At 37.6% G+C, this 16,004-nt stretch overlaps 1 protein-coding gene across 5 annotated transcripts in view; it reads left to right on the forward strand.

The window, feature by feature from the left end:
* Positions 1-16,004, forward strand: part of ARHGAP18 (Rho GTPase activating protein 18) — a 192,357-nt gene that overhangs the window by 136,128 nt on the left and 40,225 nt on the right. For all 5 annotated transcript variants that reach the window (XM_040449237.1, XM_040449239.1, XM_040449238.1 and 2 more), the window contains exons 3-5: positions 522-757; positions 4,309-4,372; positions 8,937-9,115. In XM_040449237.1, the coding sequence (XP_040305171.1) occupies positions 522-757; positions 4,309-4,372; positions 8,937-9,115 (479 nt within the window). The remainder of the gene's footprint in view (positions 1-521; positions 758-4,308; positions 4,373-8,936; positions 9,116-16,004) is intronic.

The following is a 16,004-nucleotide window of genomic DNA, read 5'->3' on the forward strand; positions in this document are numbered from 1 at the left end:
ACCTTAAATTTAAAATTGCTTGGTTCCTGATGTCTGGATGCTCTCCTTCTTTGCTATACTCCATGTCAGCTACAGCGAACAGAAAAAAAACAGCCTTTCCATCAATTAGTGTTGGACTCTGGGGCAGTGCTGAATTTAAGCCAAGAAACGGGCTTTAATGGATATCCCCAGCATTGCCTTCCTTCTGTAACTTGATGGAAGTAAGTTATCTTTTCATTGCTTGCTCATCTCTGGAAAGAGAACAGTATTATCCTCCTCTGGTTAATCTGCAGAGAAGTGATCGAGGTTAATCACATGTGAAGTCATTTAAAATTTTTAATTGAGTATATATGAAATGGATCTAAAATTTGATATCTTTGTGGCTGAAGTTGATGGCAGTTGTCCAAGTTTCAGATAATGATTCTTAGTGCTGTGGTTTGATTTCTGTGGAAGAATGTCAGTAAGCGTGTTTGAGGAGCTTAAAAAATGTAAAAGTTATCATATTTTGTGACCTTAAATGCCATTTTTCTCTACCGTCTTAGAGGGAGAACTGGAAGAAGAGTGGCTTAAGGAGGCTGGTTTATCCAATCTCTTTGGAGAGTCGGCTGGAGATCCCCAAGAAAGCATGGTGTTTTTGTCAACACTGACCCGGACCCAGGCAGCAGCTGTTCAAAAACGGGTAGAGACGGTCTCCCAGACCTTGAGGAAAAAAAACAAACAGTACCAGATTCCTGACGTCAGAGACATATTTGCTCAACAGACAGAGTCCAAAGAAAAAGTAGGTTTTCTTTTTTGATGTTAAAACAAAGGAATAATTGCTTTGAATTGACTGACCCAATCCAGTTTCATTCAAATCATTAAAAACTTAGGGAGTGCGTATATGCTAGGCATGAAGGCTCTGTGCTGGCAGTGATCAAGAGAGACCTGGTCCTTGTCCTTCTAGGAGTCATACTGCTGGGGCAGAAAATTGTAAACAAGTTAACATTCAGTGCGAAAATCCTTGTGTTAGGTGTCCTTGCAGCATCAGGAATAGCCCTGACCCCTCAGACAATGTGACTGCCAGTTGTTACTTACAGAAAAGTAGGAGGTAAGGGATTCTTCCTTATCTATTAACTCTTGCAGGAATATGTGCTTTTCCCCAGCCTCATTTGGGGATGAATTGAAGTGGAGGGTGAGGGAGCTAACTGCAGTGTGATTAGAAAGCAAGACCCCTGAAACATGAAATAACTTCCTCTTTGTATCTAGTGCTTAACACAACACCCAGCACGCAGATTTGAGTAAATGTCTGTCAAGCTGATGAATTTATTATGGAAGCTGTTGGAATCTGGGTGAGAATGTGGGACTGATGAATGAAGAGCTATCAGGGGAGGCATGGGGACCGTGAGAGACCTCTGTGGCCTCGAGCAGCAGCCCATTGGGGGGCTGTTTTTCACTCATCCAGGAGGACCTAAGGAGCTTGCACAAGTGACAAATTAATATCATCTATTCCTTAATCAGGAAAATCTTGCTTTATAAAAAGAAAAAAAGTCACCTGAGCTAAATGATGTTCTTAGGGTTAAAGCTGATTTACACTCTGGATTATTTTTAGGTGTCACCGAATAGTCCTGGTCTTAGAAGACCCAGGGGGGTTGTCGGAATGAAGACACACGAAAGGAATCTCGAACACTGACGATAATAGTAATAATTGCTGCCACCACTGCTGAACACTTACTGTGCTAACTACTTTCCTTCTTTCATTTAATCCTTACAGCTTGTCCTGTGAGTGAGGTACTACCATTTCCATTCCGTGGCTGAGACTCATAGGCTTTAAGTAACTTGCTCAATGTCCCGTAGATAGTAAACCCAAATTGGTGTGGCTTCGAAGCATGTGCTTTTAACCGCTACGTATCCTGCTGTATTTGGGTTTCCGTATATGATTCTGTTATCAAGTAACCCGAACATGAGATTCTATTTATACTACAAATAAAGGGTAAAAAAAAAAAAATCCTACGATTCTAAACAAAAACAGGTACCTTGTAGTTATGGTATCTTTCTGTCACGTAGGGAGGTTTTTTTGTTTGTTTTGTTTTGTTTTGTTTTTTGTTTCGCTTTTTGTAGACATTTTATTCTCCCAAGACATCCTTAACAGTTCCGATTGTTACTCTATTTGCCTGGACAATTGTGGATCAAATCCAGTCTGTTTGGTAGGAGTTTTGGGGGCACTGGATTGTTCCAGGCAGGTCCCTTGCTGCTGTGAGGCAGTTAAACACTTGCTTACCACCCACTGGTTATTTGAGACAGCCACTGGAGTTGAAGGACTGGACTAGGTTTCCAGCTGTAGGAAAATGAGTGGTAAGGAAATATGGTATTATGATATTTCCTTCCCAATTAAAGAACCCTCCCTAGGGGAGTTAAGAGGAAATAAAAAGGGGGAGGGGGAAAGAATGGGTTCTAAGCAAAATATATGTTCTGTGGGATTCCTGCCAGTCTCCAAGAGGATGTTGCTACTTGGTGCCGGAAGCAGCATATTCCCAGCAAATTCCTGGTAATATCGAAGCCACATGGTTTGAGTCCATAGTAATTGGTGGGTTGTATCATCTGATGGCATCATTAAGAGAGAAATAGCACAAGTAAATTAAAATAATGTTAACTTGCTTACATGGCATGCCTTTAATTGGAACACTGCCACCCATTAGAAATATGTCCCCCCTTCCTCAAGGAAACATGGCCCCGCCATCTTCATTTGCAATTCTTCTGTTCTCATAGAAGTACAAATTCAGCCCTTCCATTTTAAAATGCTTCCTCATGAAGCCCTTGCTGACACTAGGAAATAGAATACAGAAATGAATACCATCTGCACTGTTATCTTCACTTGCTAAGGAAAACAATTCTGACCACATGCTCCAAAATATGTGTTCATATGTAAGATTAGAATTATTCGCTGTGTTCATTGTGCTGTGGAGGGCTAACCTTCTGTAGGCTTGTTGGCGAAGAAAGGAGGAGGGTATTTGCTCTATCCTGAGGGGGACTGGAGTAGCGTCGTGACCCTTCTAGCCCTTGTGCGCTAGTCACTATACACTGTCCTGAGTACCTCTGATCTCTAAGAGGTGCACCAGTGGCTGCTACGTATCTGCCCTAGCGCTTTCCTAGACTCTTCTTAGATAGCAGGTGAAGGGGAGGAGATCTTCGTGGCTATCAGCCCGAGGCGAAATGTGTTTGAAAGGACTACAAAGGCTACCTTATCTGAACAGAGATGCAAATCCAACAGAATGGTTATTTTAAAAATGATTCGTTCAGATACACCTTTGTGTATGATTGATCTAGACTCCCCTCCTGATTCCTAAATTCCTTCTGAAGCTTTAATTGGAAGGAAGAAGTAGTACTCCCTGGCCACACTTCGCAGTGAAGGGAGCCAGCCATGTTCGACGGTGTCTATAAACCCTCGGAGGACTACAGCCTTCTGGCGTCACTGCCCTAATCCCTACGAAAAACCATTCCTTTGACTATCTGAGCTCGTATTATATTTAGTTTCGGTAATTTAGTTTTAATTTACCTCACATTTATTACTAGCTTTCTTTTTTTTTTTTAATTTGAACAATTTCTATTGTCACCTACATGTCAACTTGTAATTTTGTTTTCTAACAGTGTTATCAGAATATAATTCATACACCATCTAATTCATCCTTTTAAAGTCTACAATTCAGTGATTTTTGGGATATTCACAGATTTACAACCATCACCGCAGTCATTTATAACACATTTTCATTATCCCCCAAAGAAAGCCCATTTAACAATCATTCCTATATTCCCCTCCTTACCCCTAAGCAACCACTAATCTACTTGTGTCTCTATGATTTGCCTTTTCTGAACATTTCTTAGGTAAGCATAGCTTGTAACTGGTTCCTTTTACTTTTTCAGCGTTCATTCACGTTGTAGCCTGTATCAGTACTCAAGTTCTTTTTATTGCTGAATTATATTTCATTGTGTGGATGGATCACACATTGTTTATCTACTCCTCTGTCACTGGATATTATCAGCTTTTTTTTTTTTTCGTTATGAGTTTGCCTTTTCCCTTCAACTAAGTAGTGGTGTGCTTGATGACAAGGACGCTCTTCGTGTTTTTCATATTCCCTATGGGGTTTAGTATTGTGTCTTACAAGTTGGTAAGTGGGTAATCAAATATTTGTTGGATGATTGCTTGTTGATTGTAACCGCAGTACTTTTTTTCTGTGGTTGTTGTAGTTCTGAGTATGTTTCCTATACTCTAAAGGTTAGTAATGGAATTATTTACAATACCATTTCTCTGGTTGTGAGTTGGAGATGACTAAATGGCCCACTTTCTATCTTTAGGCTCCAGATGGCACTGAATCACAGTCAGTCAGAACAAATGAAAACAAATATCAAGGAAAAGATGGTATGTTGGACCTGTTCTCTTGTATTTTCCTATTGATTAGCATAACAAACAGATATAACCTTTTAAAATATTCACCTTCAAATTCTAGTAAACAAATTTTATTAAAATGCTAATATATAAAGTGCCCACGTACGTAATTACATAAGGCTGAGAATATAGCGCCCATTGATTTTTTTTTTTCTAAATGTTAGTGTATCTCTGTTCTACATCTCTGTGCATAATCCGTTTTCCTGAATGCTTACCATGTGCCAGGTACCTTGTGAAGATGTTTACCTAATTTATTATTCTCAAGAACTTTGTGTAGTGGGTACTGTTCTTGACCCATTTTACAGATGACAGAACTGATGTTTGCAAATGTGAAGTCACTTTCCCAAGGCCATACGGCTAGTCAGTGGAGCCAATGAACTTGGGGTCCTGTTCTGAAATCATAAATTCTCAATTCATAAATGGATTCCTTTTCAGAAAGTTTATAAAGACTTAAAAGTTAGGATTTTGGGGGAGCAATTCATTATAATCCTCTCCTATTCCTACTTTTTCTCTTCTATACCTGTTATTTCAGAAATGGATTAGAATTCCATGGCATGGATGAAAATAAATGGTAAGCTTCATTGGCGCTTAATCAGGGAAGAATTTATAGCTTTTTTCACTTATTTGCAAAAAGAAAAAAATATTCTAAATTAAGCTTAAACATTTAATCCTTACCGGGTTGTTTAAAAACTTTAACAGAGGTGGTCTGTGGCTGCCAGATTCCAGCCCAGGGACTTATCCTTTTGTTTTGTTTATGTTTTTAAGAGTGTTAATGCCACTAATAGTGTTGTATTTGGACTGGAAGCAGTAGGGGAGGAGTATCAGGTAGACTGTGGAGGACTGGGAAGTGTTCCCAACCTCATCACAATCAGGTCAGTCCCAGATTATAAGGGATATTTTGGAGTCTTGGAACAGCCAGTATCTCCATTTTTCTTTCCGTACTTTTCTCAGAACTTCTGTCCTGTGCCCCTGCCTTTCAAAATAAATGAATAGGTAAATAAGTGTGTGCATGTGAGTGTGGATGGCCACATACATGTCTATATATTTATATCTGTAAAAGCACTTGCTGTTACGTGGAAATTTCTTTGGTTCTATTTTTTTTTAAATATCAGAATGATATCACTGAGTGTTTCCCCAAGTCTGTGTACCAGTAAACACTGAAGGGGCAAGCAAGCTAGAAATAGCTGGTGCTGGCCTGTCAGGGCACTAGGTCATTGAGAGAGACAGATGAACCTTTTAGGCCAATGCTGAGGATGCTTTGGGGAAGGGGGACTGGCCGTTGCTCAATGAACACTGAGGAAAACATTGTCTTTTCTTGATGGGTTCCCCCCCCTCACCAGAGGTGGTGATGTAGGCTATACAAACAGAAGTTCTGGAGGGCAAGTTCATTATATGAGTACTTCCCACCTTGCTTGCAGCAGCTGAGTAAAATGTGACCGACTTGCCTGAATTACAACTACTTTTGCTGGAATAGAGCCTCTGATCAGAATAATAAGACTGTATGTGTAATGTCATATGTGTAGCACCGTGTCACTGAGTATGTACCACTCCACCTGTTGTGAGCAATGCCACATTCTTTCGATAGACAGTAAATTAACCAGTTTTATGTAAACCTTGAAAGGTTCAGAATGAAATGCATGGAAAACATTGTCTGGAGTGTGAAAGTGGACCTCTTTCTGTTTGAAATCTGAAGGTGTGAGTGACATTTTCTATTTTAAATGTTTTCCCATACTTGGGCTTTTCTTGATGTTCAACGAAAGATATTTATCCTAAATGAAAAAGTCATGAAGTCTTAATGTTGCAAGAGTTGTCCCATTTCAGATTAATCTGCTAATTATTATTCTTTTCATCAAATTATACAAGGCCCGTTGTTTTTATACATACACTTAGAAATTTTAATAATATCCAAATAACCTTAAAACTTTCATGTTAATATGCATATTTACTTATTTTCTCTTGATGACCATGCAGGAAGGAAAAGTCTCTTTAAAAATAAAGGCACTTTGGGATATTTTGAACAATTGAAAAACTTGAAGGAGTTTTGTCAAATACTTATAAGCCAGTGCTATTGTTCACTTTAACAACCAAAGAAGAATAAGGAAATTATACTATTTACACTTTAGGACTTTAAGAGTCAAAAGGTTTATCTCTGAATTCTCTGTTAACTTTTCTAAGAGTAAGTCATTGATTCATAGATGCTTTTAACTAGCTGGTTAACTATCCATTTCTTGTAGCTATGTCTCTGTCACCCCGAAACTGTTTCTCCTACTGTCTACCATAACTTGATCTACCGTTTGATCTCTTAGGCTTTTATATTCATTTCTTTTATTTTTGCCACATTTTGGAGCAAATTCATATAGTTTGAATATATTGCAATTTAATTATAATTTCTCCCCTCAGTTTTGAAATCAGAGAACATTGTGTGTGTGTGTGTGTGTGTGTGTGTGTGTGTGTGTGTGTGTGTATGAATGAGGCAGTGGTGTTCGTTGTAACTCTTACATGGGGGTGGTGAGGAGAAAAAAAGGGGGGGTAGTTGTAAAATTCTTGTCTGTACACACTCTGCTTCTGGAAAGGTAGCTTCTAATTTAAGAAAATGGCTAATCATTTTTCCCCCCCTCTCCAAATGGTTTCCCTAGGAAACCAATATACATATTCGCAGTAAAATATACAACAGTGTAAACCAGCGGGAGAAGAAAACTAAAATTGTACTTTGGCCATTTCAGTTAATACTTTAAAAATTAATTGTAAAAAGGTCTAGTTATTCTAATTAAAAAATTGTCACAAGCTGTTGGAACGACAACACAAATAATACGTAAATGTGCCATAGGTAGCAGCAGATAATTACCATCGAAGAGCTTCAGATTTATTCTTAGTTTTGGAATTGGCCTAGGGCAGTGTTTACTGCCTTTTTTTAACTGGGAGATGCTACCATGTTCACCTCTGTAGTTTGCAAGGCCCAGTGCAAACTGAAGATGTGACTTCTTGTTCAGATTCCAAGGCAGTAACAGGCGAGCATTAAACCCAGCAGGGGGCGCGTCTGAACACAGAGTCCTGTGACTGCGGATCACACTCCTAGAAGCCTCCCCCGCTTATCAAACAGAAGTAATGAGGCTAGATTCGTGTTTATTCCTAATTTTCCATTGGGTGAAGCAAACTTTTTTTTTAATTTAAATGACTACAAATAGAGTTTTCTGAAGGCAGTAGTTTTAATAACAGGCATAATATGTAAGTGGCATGCCTTTGTTAAAATTTTAAATCAACTTTACCTTCTGTTGCCTTGTGGTGTTAATATATAAGCATGTAAATGCAGCGTGTAAGTTTATTTTGTAATTCAGAGCTGTCTGCTATGAATTAAAAGTCTGCAATGAAAAAAATAACAGTAATCCTGTCATTGGTTCCAAGGTTTTTATAATGTGAGTTGTGTTTAAACCAAAAACTTACCAAATAGTCTAATTTAGAACTATCTTCCCCAAAGCTTTGAAGCTGGTGTTTTCAGCAAAGAGGTTTTCGAATGTAAATTCTTTCCTAGAGGATTAACAACGGACAAAAAAAATTGTTAAACTATGATACACCCTTGAAATGTTGATACAAATATACAGAATTTTTTTTTTTAAATAGTTTTTTTTTTTTAATTTTTTTTTTCGACGTTTTTTTTTTTTAATTTTTATTTTTTTATTTTTGGGACAGAGAGAGACAGAGCATGAACAGGCGAGGGGCAGAGAGAGAGGGAGACACAGAATCCGAAACAGGCTCCAGGCTGTGAGCCATCAGGCCAGAGCCCGACGTGGGGCTCGAACTCACGGACCGCGAGATCGTGACCTGGCTGAAGCCGGACGCTTAACCGACTGCGCCACCCAGGCGCCCCTACAGAATTTTTTTTGACAGGGTTTATAGTTGTGAGAACCTTCCTAGTCTTTGATATAATTGGGTGCAAAATCTGTTAGTTCATGTACCAGGTACTTCTAGAGCTGACTCCCACTGTGGTAAGTTTTTGGTACCAACTCTTATTCTGGAATTCTTACTCTGATAGGTAGGTAACATTCCAGAAAGGAAAGGAGGGGTGTTGAAGAGATTTCTTCCAGGAATCTATTCCACTGTTAGAAAGTGAAATGGTGTATCACTAGTTCTAAGAGAGAGTAAAAGTAATCTCTTTCCACCCCCTCCCCACTTTTGGTTTTTGCTTTTAATCTCCCAGTGTAAAAAACAACAACAAAAAACCATTCAAGTCTACTGAATTTTTGTGAGGCTTTTCATTCAGAGTTTGAGATCATCCATCAATTTTGGAATTTGACCTGGTCTAAGAATTGTGACCTCCAACAAAGATTCCACAATTGAACTATGGACTCTAGTCTTCACCTTCCCTATACCCTCCATGCACCATTGGTAGGATTCTTTGCATATACGTTTTGCCTTTAAAATATCCATTAATTACTGACTATAGTAAATAGTACTTCCTCCAGAGGTTTGTATACAGTTGATATAAAGACGTAAAAAAAGAAATAAAGAAAAAACATTAATTGAGTCATTCTTTTCCCAGACCAGGCATCTAGTCTAGTTGTTGGTGAAAAAGAGCTGATCCCACTGGTCCCTGAGGAGGCACCTGCCTCTGAAACAGACATCAACCTGGAGGTATCATTTGCAGAGCAAGCAGTCAATCAGAAGGAGAGTTCCAAGGAGAAGCCCCCGAAGACCAGAGGCGATGACGCTCCATTACTTGTACGTAGTGCACTATTCAGATTTCACTAAATAGAAGAGTATATTTTTCACCAGCTTTTTATTTTGGAAATTTCAGACCCATAGAGAAGTTAGAAGAATAGTACAGCAAACAGCCCTACAGGATTCATGTAGATCCATTTGACAGTTAACATTTCACAAACTTTGCTTTTCCTCTTTCTACATTATCTATTTATATGTTGTGCTATCGGCTGTGCGCTTGCTTTTTTTTTTTTTTTTTTTTATAAAGCTCTTTGCCCAACGTGGGGCTTGAACTCATGACCCCGAGATCAAGAGTTGCATGCTTGGCCCACTGACCCAGCTAGGCACCACCCCCCCACTTTGTTTTAGCTTAACAAAGACCTACAAAACAACACAGCTATAATACTTAAGTTGAACACTAAAGCAATAATTGTATTTCATAACAGTCATATTAAAATGTTTCCAGTTGCCATAATATTGTCCTTTATAGCTTCTTCCTTCCCTATCCCCATCTGGAATTTGAGTAAGAGTTGTACATTGCATTTGATATCATATCATTTGGTTTCCTTGAATGTAGATCACATCCCCTGCTTTTTCTTTAATATTTTTGAAGAGTCCAAATCAAATTTCTGATTTTGTCTGTTCCTCATGACTGGATTCAAGTTAAACATTTTTGGCCAAACTACTGCAAAGATGAGGTTTATGTCTCTGATTGCATCAGCAAAAGAGGGGCATGCTGTCACATGGCCCCTTTATTGGTGATGGAAGTTTGATCACCTAGTTAAGAAGATGTTCACCAGATCTCCGTATTAAGATACCTTTTCCTGTATGCAATTAGTACTAATTTGTTATGCTTGGGACTGGGTGAGTATCCCATTTGTCAGTAACAACCAATCGCCCACCAGTTTCCCCATGCATTTGTAATCCTTGCCTGAAACAATAATTAAACTAGCGTTTGAGAAATGGTGATTTTTCTAATTTTTTAATTCCATATTGATTGGTTGGCAATCTTGTGTAACACTTTCCCTTTTCTCTCTTTGTTTTTGAATATCACTATGGACTGATGGCTTCCTTTTTTTTTTTTTTTTTAATTCATTGTTAAATAATCATTGTGTTTTCTCCTTTAATGTTCAAATATACCTAAATTTGACCAGTGGGAGCCCTTCAGGCTGGTTCCTGTGTCATTTTAACATGCCCTCATTTCTTTTACTTCTTTGCTTTCTAGGATGAGATAGATGTTCCAGGCTTACTTTGTACTTTCCTTCCCTTGGACTTGAAAGACTCCGTTTCTTCAAGGAGCCCTGGTTTCTTTTAGTAGCAGATAGTATTTAGAAATTAAGCTTCATGTATTGAGTGTTCTTGTTGTTACTGAATGTCTTATATTTTTAAAAATAAATGTAGTTATTTATTTTGCAGAAATTCACACCTGCAAAAGTTAAAAAAAAATACGATGAACTTCCCATTACTTCCCTACTAGCCCCAACATTCATTAACCCATGGCTAATCCTGACCTATCCATACCCCCAACCAGTGCTCCATGTGTGTTATTTTGAAACACATCTCTTAATGTTTTGTCATCAATAAATATTTCAATATGTAGTTCTAAAAAATCGCGGGGTTTTTATAAACATGTCCATATTACCATTACTGTACCTAAAAAATGCTAACCGTTCTTAATTTCAAATATCCAGTAAGTGTTCAAATTTCAAATTGTATCAGACATTTCATGATTGTTTTTTCAAATGTATTTGATTCCGGATCCAGTTAGGTTTATGCATTGCAGTTGGTTGATATGTCTTTTAAGATTTTTAATCCCTCCCTCTCTCTCCATTCATTATTCTCCTTCTTTCTCACTATCCTTTCTTCCTTCCCTTTCTCCCTCAAAATTTATTTGTTGAAGAAACCTGGTTATTAAGTTACAGAGAATTTCCCCCTCCAATTTCTCATGTTCTTCTTGTTCTTGTAAATTATTTGATGATAGATTTAACAGATTCAGGTTGGGTTTTTTTTTTTTTTGATCAAGATTACTTCATATGTGATCATATATCAAGAGACAAAATATCTAGTCTTTCTCTTTTTGTGAAATCAGTAGCTGCGGCTAACCAGTGCTTGGATCCATTAGTTTATTAATGGTTACGGGATGATGTTTTCATTTCTTCTTTTATTCATTTATTAACTTGAATACTTTTTTAAGAAAAACTTTCTAAAATGATTCCTTTTAATTGACCAGTTGTCATTTTTTTCTTTCCTTAGCACCTTTCACTAGTGACCAATTAATGTGTTGTATTTTAATTTTCTTCTAAAAAATAGAATTTAACTCCTAGATGTAGTCCTATATGACATGACCCTGGACAAAATTTCCCCTGCGTATGTGATATATTTTCTGCTTTAGGCCTAGAATTTTCTGTTACCTGCAAGAAACCCTGGGTCTGTTTAGTAGAAGTACACTTTTGTAAGTATGATCAGGACACCAGGACCGTTCCTTTCTGTGGGTTGGTCATTGCTTCAAGCCTGTTCAGAGGCCAGAAGTGCATGTGGATCTTCTTTCTTCCATGCCGAGAATAGTCGTTCTCAGGATACAGCAGGTGATATAATTAGAACACATATAATTACTTGTTTGTTTTATCCTCAGTTAATGCACAGTGTTCTCAGAATAACAATGGTAACGCTGCTATTAACAATATGATTACTAGGAAACAGTTTAAACTTGTTTTTCTTCTCTTCAGTTGTTTGTATCCTTGAGATATATCCCAAAAGGACTGTAATGTTAAAATTACTGTGCTTTAGGTTACAAAGATAGTTATTCTCCATATGGTTAAGCCACCAACTGCACACTTGGTTAAGTAAATGGTTTCATTTTATTTTCAATTTTTAGGGATTGCTTTTTTGAAATGTAATTTCGTTTTTGTAAGCATGTAAAATATTTACGTGGTCCAGAAGTCAAATTTAAAAACAAGTTGTATTAAAAGTCTGGCTTCTGTCTCTGAGCCATCATTCTATTCTCTCTGTCCCCTTACAGGTAAATTTACCTTCTAAGTAAATTCTTTTTTATTTTAACTTTATGGTTTAACCTTCTGTTCTCAGATAAATGGTAGCCCACTATACACACTTTTCTCAACCCTGAATTTTTGTTATTTTTGACTTAGCATTATATTCTGGAAATCACTCCATAGTAACATAGAGAAATGTTTCTCATTCTTTTTTTATAGCTATATCCTACTCCATTGTGAAGATGCATCAAAATTTATTCAACCTTTTCCCTAATGGTGGACATCTAAGTTGTTTCCAGGCTTTATCATATATTTGTAAGAATCTGTTTTTATACCTGATGGGAAAAGTAAAGGAGGACGTATCCTTTGGCTTAAAGAGATGACCTATACTCCCAGACTGTTAGTGTAGTGGGCAGTCCATATCTCAACAGATGGAAGGGGTTTTAAGTGAAACACCGTAGAGTCTAATTTAAAAAAAAATGAAGACACTGTTGACTTCTAAGCTGTTCATTCAGAAGTGGAATAGAATATAAATTAATAGCTACTTTAGAGACTTAAAAACAAAACTTCCTTTCTTGTTTCATTCTCTGCTTAACATTTCTGCTTACCTACCCTCTTGATTTTATTCATGTTGTGCCCCAAGCTTAAAATGACCTTCCTATTTGGGCCTCCTTGTTGTTCCCTGTTTACCAAGAAAGTCTTAACTCATCCTTTGGGGTCTAGTTCGGTCTCTAACTTTATTATTAAGTCCTTTCTGGTTGTGAATTTACATTAGATACAATGTATAAAATAATCCTTTAAGCTGTTAAGATGCCATGCTTTTGATAATTATTGTCAATGTAATCTGGTATTTATCTATGCATATATGCATCTGTTCATCTCTATACCCATTTATCCATATGTCTTATAGAAGGCATGGGCATGTAAGCCTTTCACGAGTCCTCAGCATGGTTGATGGAATGAATATTTATATTCATCACTCTGAGGCAGGTGTCTAAGAAGATAAACCTTAAATACCATTTCTACTCCATGCTCCCCTGCTTCTGTAAATAAGCAGTAAGCTTTATGTAATACATTGTTCTGTGTTGACTTCCATTTTTTAATTCATTTCTTTTTTCTTACAACGTTGGGTATAGTCTTTGTTAATTCTTTATGATCTCTCACAGCAGATTCAGATTTCTCCTCTTAAATTTGTAGATCAGGTTTTATAACCTCTCATGGGCTTCAGTTTGAAAATGTAGCTACTACTTTGTTTTGTGTACCCACTCTATCTCAGAAAATATGCTCTGTAATTTATCAAATGATCTCATGATGTAGATGTTACAATTCCTGTTTTTCATACAAGGAAACAGTAAATTATATATGGCATGCAAAGGCTTGGCTTCAGGGACTCAATTTTTGAAGCTCAAGTTTTTCCTGGAAGGACCATGTCGATTCCACTTTATGTGCCCTGAAGGTCTATGTGTATTTAATTTAGGTGTGAGTTTAAGTGGCTCTGTATTGGTGCTGGTGACAACTTGTTCAGGGTAGCTTGGGATATTTTATCAATAAGATTCTGGCTTGTGGGGTCCATCATGTACAATAGAAATTTAATAATACTCCTTCAGCGTACTTTGGAGACTAAACATTAAGGATTCTGAAATTTTGAAGATCCATAGTTTTAAAAGTGTAACTGTGGTAAAGCCTCTATTCTAAATGCATGCCTATATTTAGTTCTTAGGTCTTTATTCAGTGTCCTTTGGATTCTTATTGAATTATGACCTTGATTGTCTGGTAACACAGCTCCGTGCATACTAAATACCAAAAACTAGGCATGGAGGCCCACCTTGGCAGTTTGCTGGAGAATGGAACAACTCTGGAGGACATCGAAGAGGTGTTGTTTCAGGATTGAATGAGAACACTGAAAGCCAAAGCAGACACACTTGTCCACAATGCAAAAATAGGTGTTTAGGGTTATAGTCCTGAATTGTCAAGAAAAGGTTAAATTACGGCTATTTGGTCTCCATTTAAAAAATTGAAGAAATATTGGAATGCCTGGGTGGCTCAGTCTGATTTTGGCTTGGATCATGGTCTCACAGTTTGTGAGTTAAAACTCTGTGTTGGGCTCTGTGCTGACTGTGCGGAGCCTGGAGCCTGCTTTGAATTCTGTGTCCCCCTCTCTCTCTGCCCTTCCCCTGCTCACAGTCTGCCTGCCTCTCTCTCTCTCTCTCTCTCTCTCTTTTGCAAAAACAAACATTAAAAAAAATTGAAAAATTGAGGAAATATAAAAAACTAAATTTGAAAGTTCATTTGTCTAGAAAAATATTCATCCTTTGAAAATGACAATGAAATGCTGTAATAAAATCACATTTTATACATGGAAAAATCTTCGTTAAGAAATGTATTTCCTAGCAGACCAGGAAAAAAAAAAAAAAGTCATCTGTGGAAATTGACCAGGTAAGAATAGATTCTCTTGCTTTCCAAGTTGAAGGTAGAAGTGACTTGATGTATTAAAGTCAAGTCCATCAAAGTCCATATTTACTGATGGAGTGCCTAAGGAGCCCTTTGTATTGTGAGGTCTGCAAAAGAGGGGTGCGGTCGGGGAGAGCTACCTGATTAATTTATAGTAACACATGAGAACCAGTGACCTTATCATTTTTGAGAAATTTTATTTCACTTCATTCTTGAAGCACATTTTTCAAAAGGCAAAGAGCTTTTCTTTTGCTGAAATTGCGTTGCCTTCTCTTAGCCAGCGAACTGAACCATCCAGTCTATTAACTAAACAAAAATGACAGGGGACTTCATAAATATTTAAACCTGCTGCTATGAATTAAACATTGGGATGAAGAACTAACTCCTTTCATTAAAGCACAATGATAAATAAATAAATAAATACATAAATAAATAAATAAAAGCAAGTTCATGACATATATTGCTAGGTAAATCAAATGTTTGAACTAATAATATTTCAGGTTTCTCTAAATATTTACCTTGGCTAGTTCTTTAAATAATTAAATTACATGTGTTTGGCTTATTAGATCAATAGCTACTGATTTAAAGGAAACGTTTAGACCTGAATAAAAAGAATAAATGGTTGGTAGATCAGATTGTTTCAGCCCTTCAGAAAACAATGCAATTAGCAGAACTCTGGGGCCAGGCCTGAAGAAAATGTGACAAGTTTTGTGTGATTTTGTGAAGCTCAGTACAAATCACAGGACAGCGAGGGAGCATCCAGCCAGTGGCCCTGAACCTCACTGACCTCGATTCTGTGCTTTTCTCCCTGTAGGGTGTGTGTCTTAATTCATTGAACAGACTGGGACAGGACCCCTGCAGTGTGCCAGGCCTATGGTAGAGTAGGGATACGGAAATGAGTCTGTATGAGCCCTTGAGGGGCTCACAGTCCTATACCAGTACCGATCCACCTAGATTCCTCCCCACATGCTCTGGTGGACAGAGAAAATGGAGCAGAACAGAATGGTTATTACTGCATTTAGAATCTAGAAGATCTGAATTTGCATCCTTCTTTTGCACGGGCTTTGTGGCCATATTTAGTCTCAAGTCCCCACCTAGAATATGCTGTAATAATTCCTACCTATTGGGACTTTTTGCAGAATAGGATCAAAAAACCATTTATCAAATAAGAGTATTAGCCTTATCATGTTTTCTCTTACCTTACAGTAATAGTTAGGCAAAAAGGAAAGGCACAAAATCTTGAATTTATTGAAAAAGCTGTAGGAAAGAAATGTAGTGATAATGCAACACTTTTTGAGTCTTTACTTGGGCCATTTGATCCTCACTACAGCCTTGTAAGGTAGGTTCTGTTGTTCCCATCTTCCAGATGAAGTGGCTGAGGTGACACAGAGGTGATGTAATTTGCCAGAGGTCACATAGCTAGTAAGTGATGGACACAAGATTGTCCACCTGTGGTTTGGCCCCACGTT

The sequence above is a fragment of the Herpailurus yagouaroundi genome, unplaced genomic scaffold (assembly GCF_014898765.1).
Source record: "Herpailurus yagouaroundi ecotype Mexico unplaced genomic scaffold, PumYag 198, whole genome shotgun sequence".
NCBI lineage: Eukaryota > Metazoa > Chordata > Mammalia > Carnivora > Felidae > Herpailurus > Herpailurus yagouaroundi.